The sequence below is a fragment of the Stylophora pistillata genome, chromosome 14 (genome assembly GCF_964205215.1).
Source record: "Stylophora pistillata chromosome 14, jaStyPist1.2, whole genome shotgun sequence".
NCBI classification, from domain to species: Eukaryota; Metazoa; Cnidaria; class Anthozoa; order Scleractinia; family Pocilloporidae; genus Stylophora; species Stylophora pistillata.
Genome location: NC_142532.1, coordinates 19082186 through 19102378, shown reverse-complemented (window position 1 = coordinate 19102378; position 20193 = coordinate 19082186). Strand labels below are relative to the sequence as shown.

The following is a 20193-nucleotide window of genomic DNA, read 5'->3' as shown; positions in this document are numbered from 1 at the left end:
CAATATCTTCTCTGAGAGCGCAGGCCTCGACTATTTGAGCGTACTTGGATTCTTTGTATGGCAAACCGAACAAAATGTTGTCTCTTACGGTTCCAGAAAAAATCCAGGCATTTTGAGGCAAATAAATGATCATACCTTGGCTGGTTACAGTTCCACTCGTAGGTGTGATTTCTCCAGCGATAGTCGCAAGAAGAGTGGATTTTCCACTACCCACTGGCCCCGTTATCAATGTTAAACTCTTTGAAGTAGTGACAAACTCGATGTCCTGAAGAATATATTCATGTTCGCGATCAATTCCCTTGTATGTTAAATTTGACACACACAAAGATAGCGGCCCAATAAAATCTTTTGATTCGGTAGCAACCTGACCTTTTTTCTTCGGTTTGACTAAACTAATTTTTGGGTCACCTCTGTTCTCTTCTCGCACATCATCGGAACTTTGGGGCAGTGTTTCTAGGAGAAGAAACTCTTCGATTCTACCCAGCGAAACATAAGCTTCGTATACTAAAAAAAAGGTATAAGCCAGTCCAAGGTTGATATTTCTCATGAGAACACTGACATAAGAAAGGAGCACGAAAATTTTAACAGGGTTAAGAGCCTGACCAGTCAGCACCATAGCGAGGATTAACACCAGGGTTGCCACCGCCGATGCACTGCACATCAAGCCATCAACAGTTGATTGAAGGATGTTCTTCTCATGCATGGCGCTAATTTCCCGCCTGAAATTATGATTATAAACAGGACATTACAAGGTCATTTAAGATTTTGATTTTCCCTGTGCTACTAATTACAAATTTGTTAACGTACTGTCGAAAGTTTAGGTGTAGAGCTGACAGTTTTAGGGACAATTAAGAATACCAGTAGGACTTGTTGCAGATGAAAAAGTAGAAGGCTTGCAACGCCTTGCATTGCCCTTACCTGCGAATATCTCTTATCCTTTCCCTGTATTCATCTTCCCACGCATGCGCTTTTATGGCACGTATCCCAGCAACCACCTGACTCATCAGGGAAATGCGTTGATCGGACGCGGCCGCCATGCGTAGACGCACTGCAGCACTACAATAGGATAAGCCAGCCAAAAAGGGAACTAAAACGCAAAGAAAGATGGCCGCCAAGACAGCTTGCCAGCCAATCAAGTGACCAAGAATAATCACTGTAAATACAATTTCAAGAACAAAGAAAGGAAATTTGAAGAAGAATAGGGCAGTTTGTTCCTCCATTCTCTTAACATCGTTGGATATCAGGTCAAACACACGCCCGGTCGTAAAATTGAGCAGCTTTTCCTTGCTGATTAGTAACGTCTGCAGAAAATAATTGTTTTTAAAAGGAATATTATTAGCACAAGACTCGAGCTCAATGTTTATGAAGTTTTATCAGGTATAAGATACCAAAACGAAATTATTCTAAGTCTTAATTTTGATCTTATTTTATTCTAAAAGCCCATATCTGTTTCAAAAGAAACTGGAAACAGCCATGACATAAAGAAATCGAGAGGTGATTCATTATTCTTCCGGGTTTCTAACCATTTACCTATGCAGATTAAAATAAAAATTCATGCAGTTAGAAGTTAAATATTTATAGCATGGATACTGAGCTTCTGAAGCTTAGCATCCTCAGGGCATGCGCGTTTATAGCACGTATCCCAGCAACCACCTGGCTCATCAGTAAAATGCGGCCGCTATGCGTAGACGCACTGAAGGATCCTCAGGGTATTCATGAAAAGACAACTCCGAATTTGTGGATATATTGTAGCAGTTACAGAAACAACGAAAGAGAACCATTCTCTACACTTCGCGACTGTTGGCTACCCCATTTCAGACCCTGGGACCAGTTATGACGTATAAAGCTGAAAAGGTCTATTCCATTCTATTCTCTCGGCCTCACTTGCATTGACTTGCCTTTGACGCGTCGACAATGACACAAGCTCTTTGTTTGTTTGTTGTTTATTTTTTTTGAAAGAAGTGTCCGTATAATATTTGGCGTTTAAGAAACAATCAAAATCAAGTGGATTGCCAACCTAAGTAGTTCAAGTGAAAAGGGCTCAATGAGTTGTGCTTACCTTGCGGTACACCAAACCCCTTAGTGCACTACTCACTCGGATTCCATAAAGCTCGGTCCTGTAGCCCATGTGATGGATACCGAAGGTTCCAACCACTGCAATGAAACACAAACTCAAAGCGCAAACATAGAGAGGAAAATTTTCCTGTGTTGTAGCTGATATTAATTTGGACACAAGATATCCGAGAAACAATGGACTGAGAATATGATAAGCTGCATACAAAACGTTCCCGAACACAATAACCAAGAGATCGTTGACAGTCAGCATACTCAACACGCTTTTCCAAAGCTTGGGTCTTTTTCCTTTTTTCTTGCATTTATCTCTCTCCTTGTTCCAACTCTCTTGAAGTTTATCGGTCGAAGAACGGGCCGAGTTTTCCTCGGACAAAGGTAAAAAGTCATCCTGATCTAAAGGCCTTTCACTGCCTGTCTTGAAAACTCTGTTCATCCACTGAAAGAGAAGAGCGGACAGACAGCTAACTTCCTTGGGTTTTTCTTCGCTCTCTACACTGGAGATTTTGCTGTATCCACTCTTTCGTGCCATTGAGATCTCTAAGCTACCAAAAACAACAATACAAATGACGAGTGTCATGGTATTATTTCATCTAAAAGAGGGGGGCATTGGGGTATATTAGAAACCGCAAAACCGTAAAGAAATTAGATCAAAACCGGAAAACCGTTTGCAAAACTGCCTAAACCGATAAATTTGCGGATCTTAGTTGTCAAAATCTTAATCGATCTGATACTGTGGTTACAAGTGAAGAAACATAGGTTTCGCGGCTATTCGAGATCAGCAGAGGCGTATAACTGCTGCTTAGATCGAACAGAAACCAGATCCCCAATATGAAAAACCGAAAAAGCACATCGGATACCAAATCCGAGTACCCGTCAAAATGGTTGGCGGAAACCGAAAACCAAATGCTGAAAACGGAAAATCCGCAAAACGCAATGAACGACAAAACCAAAAAATCGACGTTTTTTGGCGCAAAAACCGAAAACCAATCTAAAAAGTAGCCAAAACCTTAAAACCGCAAACCCCAATGCCCCCTCCTTAAAGTGAAGAACTGTTTACAAGAAGTGTGTCACATCTCAGAGTGATGCACCACCTTCTTGGTGGGATATGTCCCTTCCCCCCCCTCCCCCATCATCAATAGTATTTGGTCATGTTTCCTTAAATCCACTGAGCTTATCTACATTAAATATTTAATCAGTAAATTAGTTTGTAACCCTTCTATAATAATAATAATATCAATTCATTTCTAGCCTATTACATCGGTAAAATCGCAATGCTCTTACAAAAATAGGAATAATTTAGGATTCAGTAAAATCTTCACAACAATTCATCATAATGAGCAAAAATAAGTGAGCAACAGACGATGGACTACTGCTCCGCTTTAGAAAGAAAGGGACCTTAGCCAAACAACGACGACGACAGCAATGAAAATATGACAAAACGAAAGATTTAATGGACAGAACAATAGCTCAGCAAATGTGCTTTAAAGCTTTGTACACTTTGTGCTTATAATTACCAACACACACACACACGCTCGCCGAAAGGACGGTGAAAAAAAAATGCAAGTGAATCATGGAATATTCCATAATATTCCACGAGAAAAGATCGCATCAACAGTGTTTATGCTCTTAATAGCGCACGACTTTTAACTCGTTATGGTCTATATCCCCCATCATTCCTCTCAGAGAATTTGAGTAAGTTTGGGCGAAGAACATTGCTGTGGTTGTCTATAGGTAAAGTGCCTCCTTGTATGAACGGTCAGTACTTCAGTCATTTAGAAAATACGCAACGCGATTATCTTTAGGATTCTTAGAAGCCCCAAAGTTTTGGTAGTCAAGGGAAATCGCCGACTTGGAACGTGATTAATTGCGTCTGCAAAATCTGCGAGCCACGGTGCGAGCCATGCGAGTCATACGAGCCATTTTTACGAGTACGTCTTTTTCTTCGATTGGTCCAGGATCTGGAAGATCGTCGATCATTTCGCGCCCGACTATCACTAAACTATCGCTGTAAACCGCCCGCCCGCCATCTTGAAAGCGGAGATGATTCTGGGGACGGGTATAAACGGTTCAACCTCGCTGACAGGGTACTCTCTCTGTCCGTGGGAAATTAATTTTAAATTTAACTACAAAAGTGCTTAAAATTGAAATATTCCCAGAAAAATCCTAATTTCGCTTCGGTTGCCAGAACTATTGCTGCTGCTGCGTCAAATATGAAAAATGCTCTAAACATCTATACATTGTGCCAAGTCTTGCTCATAGTAATGGCTGTCCAGAGTTGGACGAATTTTTTTCTTTGTTTTATGTTTTTGTTATTTAGAGAAAAAATTATCTATTCAAATCGCTCAGGATCCGCAAAAAAATAAAAACAATGCGACAAAATTAATTCAGGTTCGACTTAAGTAAAAAAATTTTCTGAGAAAAACGTACGGCTCCACCGCCCTACCGCTACTCGAATGGATAGTTGAATGATATCCGTTGACTCCCGTCATTCATTGATATCCACGTGGAAAATAATTCAGGAGAAAAGAGAACAGTACTTCCGGGGCAATTCCGTGTATTGGCGTCAAGAATGGTGAGTAAGTCGCGTAATTTTAACAGCTTCGCTCTTAAGTGAATCTGAGTTGTCAAAACTCTGTCGGTTGACCGACTGCTGCAGGTGGCTGTCTCTTCCCTCAGACAAGTCTTTCTTCAAAACTCGCCACCAGAGAGTAGCAGAAGCTGGTTTCGAGGTAGGGTTCGACCCACTAGCTGACGGTAAATGCTTCTACTATAACGCCTCTTTTCAAATCGGGTTTAGTCCGTCAGCATTGACTGCTGTCATCTTTTTCTACTTGAAAAATCATCACTTCGATGTAAGTAATTGATTTTTTTATGAACATTTTTGGTCGATTTCTTTCAGGATCTGCGCGGAGTTGCAAAAAGATTGCTTGGGATTTCATCAGTTTAAAACGATTGCCTAGTTGCCGTGTTTTTCTATGAATTTGTTCTTCGAAGAGTAAATGTAACAAATAAATGTAAATGTAACAAATAAATGTAAATGTAACAAATAAATGTAAATGTAACAAATAAATGTAAATGTAACAAATAAATGTAAATGTAACAAATGAAAATTCCTAACATTTTGACTGTGGCTCGCATGACTCGCATGGATCACCCTTGACTCGCATGGCTCACCCTTGGCTCGCATGGCTCACCCTTGGCTCGCATGGCTCACCCTTGGCTCGCATGGCTCACCCTTGGCTCGCATGGCTCACCCTTGGCTCGCATGGCTCACTGGCTCGCACGTTTATAACACTCTGATTAGTTACAAGTCATAATTTTCATGTCTTTAAATTTGAAATGCTTCTAGATCTCTCGATCTGTGATTCATTCTTTCTATTATTGTGTAAGTTTCAATATTCGAGGAAAATCCCTGATCTGGAAGCGAAAAAATTGTAAGAACATCATAGTATAAGTTGAATTGAACGAGGTTTTCTCAAAACCATTATTCAGAGTATTTCAAGGCACTCATTGTTGTTAGGTATTCCCTGTGGCTGAGGAGTCGCATTTGACACGTCGCATTCTACTCTGGCACATTCTTTTCGTCGATTATCAACGCTTTAACTCAAAAAGTCAGCTTTTGCGGCAAAACTCGCAGCCGCGATTAATTTAACAATTTCGCTTAACTTTGATAATCAGCTGAGTGTGTCGCTTTCGTTCCGAGCAGCGGAATTGAAATTTCGTCAATCATTTATCCCATTGAGGGGTTCAAAAATTATACGGACAGTGTGTTGAATTTTAATGCCGATCAATAATTTACCCCACAAATATCGAGTAGTCACCATCTCTGACGCAATGAAATACTTGTTGATCACTTGAACTTCTAGATAATGACTAGCGTCAGTAGGATAACAAATGTTCTTACAAGATTATCATTAGAGGCTTGTGATCAGGCAGTACTTGGACAGTGTTCTTTCCCAGAATGTCATGCTCAAATCGTTCAGCAGCAAATACAATTGCTAAACATTCCTTTCCGATTTGCGCATAGTTCATTTCTGTTTTGGTTAATGCGCGAGAAGCATAAGCAACTGTTTGTCCCTCCTTGGGTGAGGGCAGCGCGAAGGCCGACATTAGAGCTGTCACACTCAATGGTGACTTCTTTGCTGACATCAAAATAACGCAAAACAGGTGCTTGGGTGATTAGTTCCTTAATGCCGACAAAGGCATCTTCGTGATGAGGTAGCCAATCAAAGACAGAATTGCTATCTGTTAGGAGACGCAGGGGTTGGCAGACAGTGCTGAGCAGTGGTAGGAACTTAGAAAGGTGGGTAACTACTCCTATCAGGCGTTGAACTCCATGTACATCTGTGGGACGGGGCATATTCTGGATGGCCTGGATCATCTCTGGGTCAGCTTGAAGACCTTTTGATCCTAGTATGTGGCCCGTGTATGCTACTTTCTTGAGCTTGAAGCGTAATTTCTTTTTGTTCAGCTTTAAGCCTCGCTCTCTGTATCTGTCTAGGAGAGCTTTGAATGCTACATCACGGGATGTAGTGGCTTCTTCCGTGTTATCACCAGATCCAAAGATATCTATGTCATCGTGGATCACTGCGATGTTTTCCAGACCTTCGAGGCATTCATCAAGTCGTCTTTTAAATTCTTCGGGGGCAGATTTGATTCCGAAGGGCATTCGTAGCCACCTATAACGACCGAAGGGGGTCCAAAACGTCGTTAAGTAGCTGGACGGTTCATCTAGGACAACTTGTAAGAATCCGTCTTTAGCATCTACAACAGAGAAGACTTTAGCTTTTGTTAGCATAGGTGCGATATCCTCCACAGTGGGCGTTGGACAATGGTTTCTGACGATTCCTTTATTCAGATGCAGAGGATCTAGACATAGTCTGAGTTTGTTCGGCTTTCTCATTGCAACCATATTACTGATCCAGGGAGTTGGCTTTGTAACTTTTGCAATAACACCCATGGACTCAAGCTCTTCAATCTTGTTTTTAAGCTCATCTTTAAGTGGAATTGGCACATGTCTTGTATTTTCTTAAACGGGTTTGGCATTAGGGTCCATGTCGATATGGTAGGTACCAGGTAGTTTACGAAGACCAGTGAAGACATCACGATAGTTATGAAGGATTTTCTCTTGGGTTAGTGACTGATCGCTGAAGGTCGACATGCAGGATACATTTTTCATTGAAGTGAATAAGCTTCAGGGCTTCAGAGGCTCTTTCTGAAAGTAGAGATGTGAATGCATGCTCCACAATTTCGAAGTGGACTTTCTTTCTCACACCATTAGCTGAACAATACAGTTTCTTGCTGCTTGTGGGTTGTATCAGAGACTGGTCATACAACTTGAGTTTGACACTGGAATTTTCAGGCGTTTCGTTGGTGAATTTCTTGTAATCCTTTAGAGTGATGGTGCTGCACGAAGCTCCTGTGTCAACCTGAAATTTGAGTGGAGTGTTGTCTTCTGTTTTGTCGGCCGAATTTCTGTAATGTACTGCTTCTTACTTCTATGAGAGTGTATGGAGTAGATGCTTTCGTCGCTGTTAGGCCTGTCCGATGCGCTATTTTCATTCAACTGATTTACTCGTTGTCGCGTATCTTTGGATTTCTTCTTTGCTTTCTAATTGCTCTGCATGGGGGTGGAGCGAAAGACTTTTGCAAGGTGATTTTTTTTTTGTTACATTTAGAGCACGTTTTGCCAAATGCTGGGAAGTTTCCAGCTTCGTGGGAGTCTCCGCAGTATTTGCAATTTTTGACCTTGCGAGGATTCTTGCGAGGATTCCTGTTCCCGTGAACGAGATGAACAGTGTCGGTTTGTTCCATTTTGTGTCGTTGACTTGCTGCCATTTCGTTTGTGCGACAAATATCGATGGCTTTTCGAAGAGTGAGCGTAGTTTCCTGTAGGAGACGTTCGCGGTGTCCGTGATCTCGTAAACCAGTGACGATGCGGTAACGAAGCATTTCATCTTCAAATGTACCGAACTGGCACGTAGCGGCAAGTTTGCGAAGTTCAGTTAAGAACTGTTCAAAGCTTTCACCGGGTTTCTGAGAACGACAGTTAAATGCATACCGTTCAGTAAATCGTATTTCGTTTGGGAACAAAATATTCGTCAAGCTTTCAGAGGATAACATCAGCATCTTCTCTTTCATCTTCGAGCATAGGGAAATTTCTGCAGACGTGAAGGCATTCTTTACCCGTGATCGACAAAAACGTGGCTGCGACTATTTTCTTGTCTTTTTGTTCCAGTTTGGTAGCGGTAGCATAATTCTCACAGCCGTCTTTGAAGAATTCCAAATTTGAGGCTTGATCTTCTGTGATATCCATTTTTGACGGCGGAGGGATCATGAATTGTGATATGTTTTTAGTTTACGCATACGACGGCAAACAGTTCTAACTTCGAAGCGGCGTGAGCGTGAATCCGTGGAAACTGAGGTCTTCACAGCCTACTTGTGTGATACCTTTTGTGAGTGTCTTGGTTTTCAGCGGCTATTTGTTTCGGTTTGAACGATCTTCGGCTGAAAATCCCGCTCCTAAAACACCATGTTATGATTTGCGACTCAAAACGGACGAGCACGTGGTGAACAGCAACAAAGTTAATGTGTCTAGGATGTGTGACGTAATACATTACATAACAAGCCGAACAGACGGGCATTTTGTCTGCTTGTGCGCGAGTGGAATAACTTTGTCGCATTCGGCGCCATTTGTAGTTTTTGACGCGTTTGTGCGAGGTTTCAACTGGACGATCGCCACATTTTTGTAATAGCTTTTGAAGATGGATGAAGGAGTATGACAAGTTCACCAACATTTCTAACTCTGTGGATACTCATGGTGTTTGCTGGCTCTTCGGTTGAGGATATTTGAACGATCAACGTGCGAACAAAACGCGAAAAAACCCCGAAAACTTGAAGTTTGAGATTTTATTTACTGAAGATCTAAATGTACACATGAGACAACAAACCTTGAAGGTTAGTCTTAAGATGTTGCTGTTTAATTTTTGTTAATCCCAAAGTTGTATGTGGAGACGATTGTGAGATATTTGATACGAGGAAAGACGGAACTTTAGATTTTGATCTTATTTTGCTTCAACTTCGAAGTAACATTGCGTCAAGTTTGAAGTGGCCCCCAAACATCAAATCACTTTAAATAACATCGTCTTTTCGTTCTCTTTACAGTCATATAGGACACAAGGCCTTAAAAAATGTTCCAGCTTCAGGATTAAGTCGCTCTTACTACAACCCTCGGCAAATTATTTTTCGGGAGGTTTTGGTGGATTTTCCAAGTCATGACCCAAAACCGTCTTTGGTCTTTTTGCTCTCCAAGTCTATTGTATATGGTAGGTAGCCACGTGTCTTAACAACGGTTATGGTCTTTCCTCTATCAACTACGGTTTAGGCTTATTTTTTTACTGTGTTTTGGAGGTAATTTTGATTATTGCCTTTTCGAGCTTCATGTGCTAACTAGAGGAAAAACTTCGGTAAAACTTATTTATAAAATGGCCCCCAAATCCCTCACTACTGTCAGTTAATTGTTTATCTATCTAGCTTTGGTCTAACTAGTCCATTTACCTCAAAAAAATGCGTGGGTTTTGTCTCATGAGTAAAACTGTTGCCGTTTTCTTCACTTTCTTGTTATTCGAAACGAATGGCGTCAGCTGTATTCTGTCCTGTTCATTTCATTTGAGTCGAAGTACACAATGAATTTCAAACCAGCTTAGTTATATTTCACTTTGCTGTATGTCTCATGATCTTGAAGTTCTTATTTCTTATGTTCTCTTCTGTTTAAGGTAATGTGAAGTGACCCAATAATTGGTACTATAGACAGAGTGGATGGCTGTGACAGAGTTTGTCGTTATTCCCAGAAGTTTACTTCTTGTTTAAATTATCAGTCTTTAGTTCTCTGTACACAACTTTCCTAGACTAATATGCTATATAGGAGTTATGTATACTCTATTTGTAACGATAAAATTACCATTAAAGTTTTCCGAAGTTTTGTCCATATTTCAGTGAAAATGAATGTGAGTAGTGATCAGTTGTATTCCTTAGGAGTGTTTAAGCTTCCAGAATGAGAGCTGATAAATTTCTTGAGTGATTCATACATGATTTGTCTCCTGTAAAACTGACACAGCCAAACCCCCCTGGCAAATGTCGATAAATTTCTTTAGTTAGCAGTCAGGTTGGTGCCCATTACCACTTAATATGCAGTATCAAAGTCTCCTTTTGACTTCAGTCTTACTTCTCTAAAATCTAATAGGAGTTAATCATCCAGTTTTCATAAAGAGGTCAACAAAACTCTTCTCATTATTTGAATCTGACTTCATACAGTCTTGTTCCCAGGGGATACAAGCCTTGGGAAATAATTTGGTTTTTGTCCTTACTGATACTATCAGCTGTTCAAAAAAACAATAAAAACACTAATGTGGCCTTGAATTACTGTAAAATATTGTAGTAGTCAGAGCTTTCACCACTCAACGGGATCATCAGGGACGGATAAGATAAAATATTCCGCAAGGACCCAATAAAAGGGAGAGAAGTGTCACTATACTAATGAGCTAGTGTCACTGTGATTGATCAGCTCGGTACACGTTCTAATTAAATTGTCACTGCGGATAACTCTTATAATTTAATAAGTTGAAAAGTAAGATACAATGAAGTATATGAAGTTCATATATTATGTACTGCGGTATTAGATACATATGATGCACGATCCTCGCAGTAGATAGCGCTATTTAAGCAATAGCGAAAATCAGACCTGAAAAAAAAAAAAATCAGGCCTGTACGGGATTCGAACCACTGACCTCTGCTATACTAGTGCAGCGCTCTACCAATTGAGCTAACAAGCCAACTGGGAGCAGGCCGTTAAGTTGATTCGTAATAAACCCGTGAAAGTGATAAATGAAATACAGGCCTGATTTTTTTCAGGTCTGATTTTCGCTATTGCTTAAATAGCGCTATCTACTGCGAGGATCGTGCATCATATGTATCTAATACCGCAGTACAAAATATATGAACTTCATATATTTCATTGTATCTCATTTATCACTTTCACGGGTTTATTACGAATCAACTTAACGGCCTGCTCCCAGTTGGCTTGTTAGCTCAATTGGTAGAGCGCTGCACTAGTATCGCAGAGGTCAGTGGTTCCAGTCCCGTACAGGCCTGATTTTTTTCAGGTCTGATTTTCGCTATTGCTTAAATAGCGCTATCTACTGCGAGGATCGTGCATCATTTGAAAAGTAAGGTTGTGAGAGGTGTATCTGAAGTTTCTGGGAAGCAAGGATAGATGAAGTCGATTATAAATTTTATTGGAATAATAATTGATTCATTTAACTATTATTATTATTACAACTGGAGGCTCAAGGTGTTTTTGGATTTTATTCACAATTAGGCAATAGGCCAGTATTTCTTTTTTTGTTCACACCTCTCCAGTCATGGTGCAATTCTCATCTGTTGAGGTTTAGGGGTAGTTTGAACAAAATAAAATGATCAGGTTTCAGTAAACTTTTTCACGTCATAAACCACATGTGATGATATTTTCAAGACTGATGATTGAAAAGGACCTTTCCTCTGATAAAATCCATAATTATTCTACCATTTTCCCCAAGTTATGACGTCATATCTCTAGTGCTAATATTATCTTACTTTTCTCAACGCGACAGTGACATTTTGTGTTTCAGTATCGTTCCCGCCGGCTGTGATTCGAGAAAAAAAACTTTTCAACCAAAACCTAAACTTCTGTGAACTTTTATTATTTGCTGAAATTGCAAATACATTGCACTGGAAGTTGAAGCTCTCAAACACTCAAAGGAAAGTAAGTAGTACAAATGTATTCGATTTGTTGAGATAGCAATGACACGAATAAATTACTTTCCAATACGTCTGTGCTCTTCGACAGGCCTCCTGTATCATTCACAAAAAGGATCATCTACATCGATCGCACCAACAATTATTTAAGAGGATTCGAATTGAACTCGATTGTATACCCTTTTGATTTTGGAAAATCAATCGATTGTGACTTCCTTTCGCACACCACACAACCATATAAGACTAGGACGCTTCCATCTAAGTTACAGAGGGAAAAATGACAAGAAAACTTGTCTCAAGAGCTCGTTCCACTATTGTTTTCCGACGAATTTTCCTCCTTCACTTCTTTCGCGGGAAACCCTGATCGGCGCATAGCAGCGGTTATTCACTTCAAACAAAAATTTACTGAACATGCGCAGCCAAATTGCCTTTCTGTTAACAAGCGGTACAAAATACATTCGTACAAACTTTAACCTGATGTTTCTTCCTCTCGAACAAGCCTTCAGATGGAAGGGAACAGAATGCGAAGATGTGGTTAATCTGAATTTCTGTGGGAATTCATGTGAATTCTTAATCATACGGTAAGCTTCCTTCCCCACAGTCAACATTGCATGTCATTTGTGCACTCATCCGCGCTGTTTCCAAGTTTCTTTGCTTTTCGAGGATGACGTCCGAGGCGCTAAGAACGCAGAACTGCAGCATTCAGCGTCAGGCTGTAAAAACTCAATTTTCTTTGAGACAGAATGATACACACCGTCTCGCTAAAGCTTTCAACTCTTTCTTTAGACCATTCATTTTGCGAATGAAACGATCGAATGACACTTCATCGGCTAAATATTTATAGCGGCATCAAAATAATGAACAATCAGAAGGTACATAATAAGTGCTCAGTAGCATTCCTAAAACAAATTCTAGAGGTAAAAAAGTAGATGTTCATAGGCTTGCCAATTCTAGCATAACTTTCTTCAATTAAACCGCCCTCGATACAAAAACTGAGAGCCCCACGAAAAACCAGATAATTAGCCACGATACTAAGCACGATTCAAAATGCTGGCGTCAGTGGTCGAATCATATTTTTGGACAATTTTCAACATAAAATCAAAGATTCTCTTTGGAAGCTTAAAACACCTGACAGTCAACTATTTGAAGTATTAAAGTAAATTTTACAAGGCTCCATGAGCACACCTCTTCTGTAATATGTGGAGCCTCAACTTAACACTTTATCAACTACAAGATCCAAACACCACTTCGTTATCACTTTTAATTTTCTTTTCTTTTCGTTTTGAAAGTTATTTTGGTTAAGGTTACTTCCCGCCCCCAGATTCGTTTTTTCTTTTATTGGATTAGATTGAAGTTAGACATTTTACCTAACGTTTACAAAAAGAAAAATTTTAAATCTCAAAAAGCGTCCGACTTATTTAGGAAAACGTATTTTCAAATAATAGTTAATAAATCAGGAGCGTGTCATAATCTCGTAAGTGCAAGAACCCCTGGGCAAATATTGGCGGAAATTTAAAGTTATATGCATAGTTTGTTTACATCGCGCACATGACAAAATTCACACGTGAAAGTTCTCTGCTGGTGGAATATTTTGTCGTGGATAAAAAACAGAAATAAAAATTAGGAAGGAGTCCCTGGCCAAAGAAAAAGAAAAAAAACAGGGCCAAAGAGGAGAGAAATGACACCATTTTGTCAGGAAAAAGAACAGTCCTAGCATTCCTCTCTACGCTGGTTTCTAAAGTACGAAAAAAATAAGTCGCCATCAAATCTATATTTGCCGTGCATAAGGTTAAAAACGAAGTTTCCTTTCAATATTCAATAAGTGTGTACCGGTCTTGATACAGAACATAGCCACTCGCCTCGAATCACATGTCACAAATAAACCTACCCGAGGGAACTCATTTCAGCGATAAGGCTATTACTTAAGCTCTTAAGCTGTCTGTCGACTAGCTGTTTTGCTTTTCAGCAGTTTCCCCAGCTTTATCTTTTTGCCGCGGGTTACATCTTTGCCAATTTTGTCCATTATTCAACGTTCAACAGAACGAGCTAAAAAAAAAATGTGACTTCTATGCGATACTTTTCCCGGGAAAATCTTGATGCATTGGCATTGACGCCAGGGGGTCCCGTCTTCCTATTGGTTCGCGGCTTCAGGAGGCGAGATAATCTCTCGGTGTGGCGCTAGTTGTTTACAAACCGTTAGGAGCTAAAATCTCGCATTTTATTTTAAGAAGAATACATCCACTTTGAGCGAATTCATAAGGTATATAGATTTGACCGATTTTCGTGAAATTTTGCCAAAACATTCCGGGGATAATGACGAACGAAATTGTGCCAGAAAATTTTGATTTTTGAAATATTTTTTGCGTTGTGTTCATTTACGTAACACGTTTTGCATTTTTTGCTACTCCAGGCGGTGTGCGCACTCCGATTGCATTGCATTGTGGTAGCGTTATTTTCAATAGAGCGGTAAAAGTGGCAGAAATAAGAAGATTTTGACTAAACATTCCGTAAAAGTTAGGCCATTTATTTTTCCTTTCACTGCAGGTAATTATAATTTGATATATTCTGAATGTGTAGAAGTATTTTTCGTACGTATTTGTCGCGTATTCTATCGTTCTCAAGGACAAACGGGAGCACTGTTTTTTTAGCATGTAATTTGAGACCGGCTTTCGAGAAAGTCAAATTCGTTGTACGTCGTAGTTTGAAGCCTTTCTAAGATTTGTATTGCCATTTTGATCCTTCTTCAGTAGCTCTGGCCAAACGCGCTCAAACGCGCTCCAACGGTACAAATGTTTCATGCATTTCAAGTGATAGTGTTTGAGACGTTTTTACATGGCATAGAGCGAAAAGACCCATCTTTGCGTTTAGTGTTTTGCATTGCACAGCATTACCACCCTCAAAGTTTAGCTCTTATTAGGATATCTCTTGATGACTTACCTTTGCGATGTGATATTAAGGGTCAGTTTTCAGGTGTCATTTCCCCATCTGTATGTTCTCGAGGTTTACCAAAGCCGGATGAGAATGTGTTACAAAAGGACTGTGAAATGTTCAGCAAGCAAGCGTGGACGATAATCCTACTCCTGTACGTTGGATCAGCAGTGATCTAATCGGCCCAAAATAACGAATATAAATATAGAGGCAAGACCAATACAACGTAGATAAGTTTTAAGAGGGAGCACTATATTTCGCCAGGCCAAACCAGCCTTCTTCGGGTGCAGTGGGAACTGACATTTGGTACTTAGATAGCTGTCTGATGTAATAGTGGAAATACGTAAAACTAATTTGATTGACAATGAGATAACAATTAAAAATAGAAATAGTAAATAAAATAGAAGTAAAGTGGGGTAAATTGAATAAATTAAATAACTAGAAGTAAGAATAGTAGAAGGAAAAGCAATGATACATTTCTTCGCGAGCGTTCAGGCCATCCGGATAGATAGTATTGCCTCTTGAAATTAAAGAAGCTTCCCTGGCCTTGCGGATCGAGTCTCTCTTGGAAAACACTTTTTCGATAGCGATAAGCTGCATGTCGTGAGCAGAGTGGTTGGGAGAGGAAATGAAGTGTTCTGCGACTGTAGTAGGTTTAGATTTAGAGTTAGCTTTATCAATGGTACGGCGGTGTCCATTAAAACGGTCTTTTAAACGTCGTTTAGTTTCTCCTATGTATTGTAAGTTACAGCGGTTACATTGAATTAAATAGATAAGGTTTATAGTGTCACAAGTCAAGTGAGATTTTTTAGTACGTGTTTCGCCGGTAGAAAAAAAGGTACAGTTAGTAAGTCCGTCAGAGATGTAGGGACAAGTAGCTCAGTTACTACCACAACGGAAAGAGCCGGGGGGAGTTGAGGATGGGAAGTGGCAGAATTGGAGGGGAGTTTGGCTGTAATTAATGTGTCACGAGGGTTTGGGGAGCGTCTGAAGGCAACAGCTGGCAACTGAGGAAAAGCTTTTTTGCAGCGGTTAGAAGACAGCAGCAAATGCCAGTGCTTTTTGATAACGTTAGAGATGTGAGGAAGCGACGGATTAAAAGTAGTTATAAATGGAGTAATGGATGGCAAGAAGAGTGCAATAGATACATGTGTTTGTCTGTGGGTTTGGTGTAGAGGTCAGTGGAGATATTACCGTCGGTGCTTAAAGAGAAACTAACGTCAAGGAAAGTCACGTTAGTGGAAGAGTGTGAGCTGGTAAATTTGATGGTGGGGTGAATATTGTTGAGATAATCTACGAATATTTTCAGGTTATCTACCCCTTCGGTCCAGATCATAAAAATATCGTCGATGTATCTAAACCAAGTGTGGGGTTGAAATGGGGCATTTTTCAATGCGTTAGCTTCGAAAAGACCCAAGAAAAGGTTAGCGAAGGAAGGGGCCATTTTAGTACCCATGGCTGTGCCGTGAACTTGGAGGTAATGATTATCATGAAAAGTAAAATTATTCATGGTGAGAGTCATACGAATGAGGTCACAGAGTGTGACGATAGGAATAGTGGTATTGGAGGAGGTACACAGAAAATGGTCACAAGCATTAATACCTTTGTTATGTGGAATATTGGTGTAGAGTGATGAAACATCAAGTGTAACTAGTAAAGAGTTAAGGTGGCTCTTACTGGTTTTCATCTTTTTGATGGTTTGTAACTTTGAAAGAATAAAACAGAAAGACTGACCAAGGCCAGTTGAACACTTTTACGGGGTTAAATTATATAATCATTGGTTATCCAAAAATAGGTGTCATTTCGTCACTAGCAGTTTCCATGGCAACGCTTTTATAGGCTTATTCAGACGCATTTTTTAGCTTGTAGCTTAAATAATTCGAAAACTAACCCGGTGACCCCATGATTTTTTTCAGTGATTGCTTTTGGCACTTGAAAAGCAAAATGCACAAAGATTTTTAAAAAATTCTACGGAGCGGAATTTCAGAAAATCTAGAAAAAAGGCAATTTTCAGACATCGCAAATTTCCTTCCGTAGAATTTTCTAGTTTAATTTCTGATGATTCCTTTCGACGTTATTATCATATTGGAACAATAAAAAGAAGGGGTCACCGGACTTGTTTTCATGCATATAGCTTTCGTGAGTTTAGCAATTTCCACGCGCGTTCTCGCGCATTTAAAAATTTGGATTCTATAAGATCAACATTTGCTCATGATCTGTTATAGCTACCGCTGACAATTGCGTGTGCTCGCGCGCGCGCCTACGATCTGATGTTTACAGACGTTTACTGCTAAGAAAATCATTAAACAGCTGTCAAAGACAGCCTCCCGGGCTCATGTTAAAAATCCTACACACGACTTCTAGCTATATCATATTATTTTTGTTTAAGTTTCAAAGTCTTCTTCCAATTCAAGTAGATCTTCCTTCAGTCGAGTTCTTCTTTTTTCGCCGTCGCAAGATTTCATATCGGTTGAATATTTCTTTTAAATGTGAAGTGAAGCAACCTTTACTTCACCGAAAATCGTCTTCTTTATCTTAGTTTCTATCTCCTGCATTCACAGTGGCCGCTCAACACATCAAATACAAGCTCTTAGGTAAACTTCTCACATATGTAGAAAAAAATCCTCGCGCCGCCATCTTTGTTTCAAATTTTCATCTTTTAATCTCGCGCTTCTTTCGCACGTTTCTCTCGCGCGTGACGCAAGAGTTATCTGTTCCCCGCGCGAGGAAACTAGTACGAGCCACCCTAAGGGGCAAATTACCAATGCTAAACAGTTTGTTGAGGAAGTCATTGGTGTCTTTGATATAAGATGGTAGTTTGTGAACTAGTGGTTGAAGGTAGTTGTCAACGAACTGGAATATCCGTTCAGTGGTATGGCTATTGGATGAGACAATAGGGCGTCCTATTGTTATTTTAAGACCTTGAGTGTTGGTCCGGCCGGGACTCGAAGTCTCGACCAACAGTCCGGCGCTCTAACCAAGTTAATTAAGTTTGGCTGAATAAAACAAGAATATATCCGGTGAACAAGAGTCTCGTAAGAGTTCCATGTGGTTTGTGAGGCGTGAGTAGTCCAGTGGTCAGTGCGCTGGACTCTAGGTCAGATGGCCCGGGTTCAAGTCCTGGCTGGGGCTTGACGTTGTGTCCTTAAGCAAGACGCTTCACTCACATTGCTTCGTCTTCTCGGATAGGACGTAAAGCCGGAGGTCCCGTCTCCTGCACCTATCAATTAGTTAATTTCGGCAAGGGACGTTAAAGAACCCACATCACGAGATTACTGTGATGTGGTCTGGCCTGTTTACTGGGAAGGGGGGAGGGGGCATCTGTAAAAATTTCTCCTTTATTAATTGTAAACTGCCGCCGGCAGTCTGGAAAAGTCCCCCGCACAGTGTTGTAAAGCGCATTAGAGCATTTACATGGAAATGCGCTATAGAAATTGATCTATATTATTATATTTGAAAGTTCCTTGTTGAGTATGTTGATCTTGTTTTTGCATTCGGTGATAAGTAACTTGAGATGTCGGTAGGCAGCAAGAGGTGAAATATGTCTCCATCTGCGATAAAATTTCTGGTTATACGTGTGGAGTGGTGGTAAGCTGGGATAAAGTGATTTAGGAATATAATTGTTGGCTTTGTAGAAGGTGTAGTTCAGGAGGTGATGTTTGTAACGAGTAAATTTAAGTTGGATTCTTTTAGTAGCGTTGAAGAGGCGCGTATATTGGTGTCCTGTAGACGTGGTAGGTGTAGCTGTAGCTGTAATCGGATGTCCTGCCGTAGCGGTAGGAAAAGGACCAGGGTTAGATTCAATATCCATGCAGATAGTGAGAGACAAGACCAGTAACACAAATGAAGGTAAAAGTAAAAGATGTCGGTATGATGGATCCTTGGTGGCTTTAGCTGATGAAATGTTGTTAGAGATAAGCGGTTGTAGGATACTAGGAAGGAAGAAACCAATGCAAATTCTCCACGAGGCGATGTCGATGCCCATGTTTATGCAATGTTTATGCAATATTTTCTTCTGTACGCGCGCTATTTTCTTTTTCTTTTTAAGGTATACCTCTCTCCCGCAGATATAACTCCAGAGATACGTTTCTCAAAACCTTCATCTAGGTTTCTTCGACAGAGCTGAATAATGAAATGCTACGTCAGCATTTCATTATTCACTTGAGCTCGCGTCAACAACGCGGGCTCAAGTGTCCTAGGTCTAAAATTTAGCGAAATTAGCGGAAAATAGTAAGGGCTGACTTTTAAAACCGAGGAACTCTGTTTTCGTCGAAGGCGTTTTCCTACTTCCAGAGGTTTTAAGGAGAAAATTAATTTTTGAAACTTTTCAGGGGTAATACCAAGTCTTTGGAGGTTGTTCTGTAAAAGAAAAGCGGCAAGGAAAACGACACCTTGAAGCAACAGAATAGGAAATCATTCATGCGAACGACTCAAAATCCGTGTTTCTGCTGCAAAGTCTAGCGCATGCATGCACGTTATTCAGCTCTGTCGGTTTCTTCTATTCTTCAAGGGTATTTTGAAACTCTGTACGTTTTTACAAAACGTGGAGCGAGAAAAATTCGTGCTTAGGAGACGTGGGGCTTCTCCTTTTACAAATCCAGTGTTTACGCTCGGTGGAAAAAACTTGAGTATTACAAGGTCTCTGTCTCTTTAATATGCGTTTCCATGTCAAGGGTCAATTCTCTGTTAAATAACTCGCGTTGAGGAATATAATTTCTGTCTTTGAAATTATTCATCCCGCCATCGGTTGTGAGTGTAACTGTTGCCATTTGTGTCGAGATTCTTAGGCAGATTGCAGTTTCGAATCTTTCTTAAGAACGTCAGTTGCCTCCTAAGAACAAATTCGTCTCGGAGGAATGACGGAAGTCGCGCAGGCCCGTCAAACGTTTTAACTTTCGAAGGAACGGCAACAAACAGTAAATCCCCATTACAATGCACGTATATTCACGCTATCTCGCTACCACCAAAGAAGTTCACTCTACCGCGTCATGATGCAAATGACTCAATTTTTGTTTTACGACCATGATGCAACGCAATCCGAGTGCGCACGCCGCTTGACGCTACTCTAACTTTAGATGCGGATATCTAGACCACCCAATCAGAATATTGGAAAAGCCTGACACACTTTTGTTGATTGATGCCTTGTGAATCAGAATGAGTAGCCATTTTGCACGTGCAGCGAGATCCAATACCCGATAAATTCAATAGAAGGACCCTAAGTCGTTTCACGCCTTACCGGCTCCTGATAATCCCTAAATAAAAAATTCCCCCAAATTAACTTTTTATCGTAAACTGCATGTATTAAGCTTTCTTTTGATGTATGGTTTGTTAGGGTTTTCTTCAAAATTGCGCGCGTACGAATTTTTTCCCAAAGGACACCCACGAAGGTGGAAAGTAACC

The 20193-nt window shown here is 40.3% G+C and overlaps 2 protein-coding genes and 1 long non-coding RNA gene across 4 annotated transcripts in view; 1 reads left to right on the top strand and 2 right to left on the bottom strand.

Annotated features, from left to right (window-relative positions):
• LOC111325718 (ATP-binding cassette sub-family C member 4-like) overlaps positions 1 to 15228 on the bottom strand; it is a 20085-nt gene extending 4857 nt beyond the window's left edge. Inside the window, exons 1-4 of one of the 2 annotated variants that reach the window (XM_088745096.1) lie at positions 14803 to 15228; positions 2060 to 2615; positions 919 to 1301; positions 1 to 719 (exon numbers count right to left, since the gene is read on the bottom strand). The exon at positions 1 to 719 is cut by the window's left edge and continues 597 nt beyond it. In XM_088745096.1, coding sequence (XP_088601222.1) covers positions 1 to 719; positions 919 to 1301; positions 2060 to 2602 — 1645 coding nt within the window. In that variant the 5' untranslated portion in view covers positions 2603 to 2615; positions 14803 to 15228. Of the gene's footprint in view, positions 720 to 918; positions 1302 to 2059; positions 2616 to 4516; positions 4651 to 14802 lie in introns of those variants that run through there. The other variant, XM_088745097.1, reaches the window with a different exon arrangement.
• LOC148716970 (uncharacterized) lies at positions 8727 to 10494 on the top strand. The gene is made up of 3 exons (XR_015995346.1): positions 8727 to 9030; positions 9238 to 9398; positions 9849 to 10494. It is a non-coding gene; the product is annotated as an uncharacterized LOC148716970 (long non-coding RNA).
• Positions 15229 to 15585: 357 nt separating the features above from the next.
• LOC148716969 (uncharacterized) lies at positions 15586 to 20094 on the bottom strand. Its single transcript, XM_088744652.1, has 2 exons — positions 18248 to 20094; positions 15586 to 17868 (listed from the first exon to the last, which is right to left on the bottom strand). Exons 1-2 carry the CDS (start codon positions 18776 to 18778, stop codon positions 17776 to 17778), a joined length of 624 nt encoding a protein of 207 aa, XP_088600778.1. The 5' UTR covers positions 18779 to 20094; the 3' UTR covers positions 15586 to 17775.
• Positions 20095 to 20193: the final 99 nt, after the last annotated feature.

What these genes read in the sequence shown, in the direction of transcription:
- LOC148716969 (XM_088744652.1), bottom strand. Translation starts at nt 18,778, where the DNA reads ATGGGCATCGACATCGCCTCGTGGAGAATTTGCATTGGTTTCTTCCTT. An exon ending in TACTCAACAAGGAACTTTCA is followed by an intron (nt 17,869 to 18,247) that starts AATATAATAATA and finishes GCGCACTGACCA; the next exon opens with CTGGACTACTCACGCCTCAC.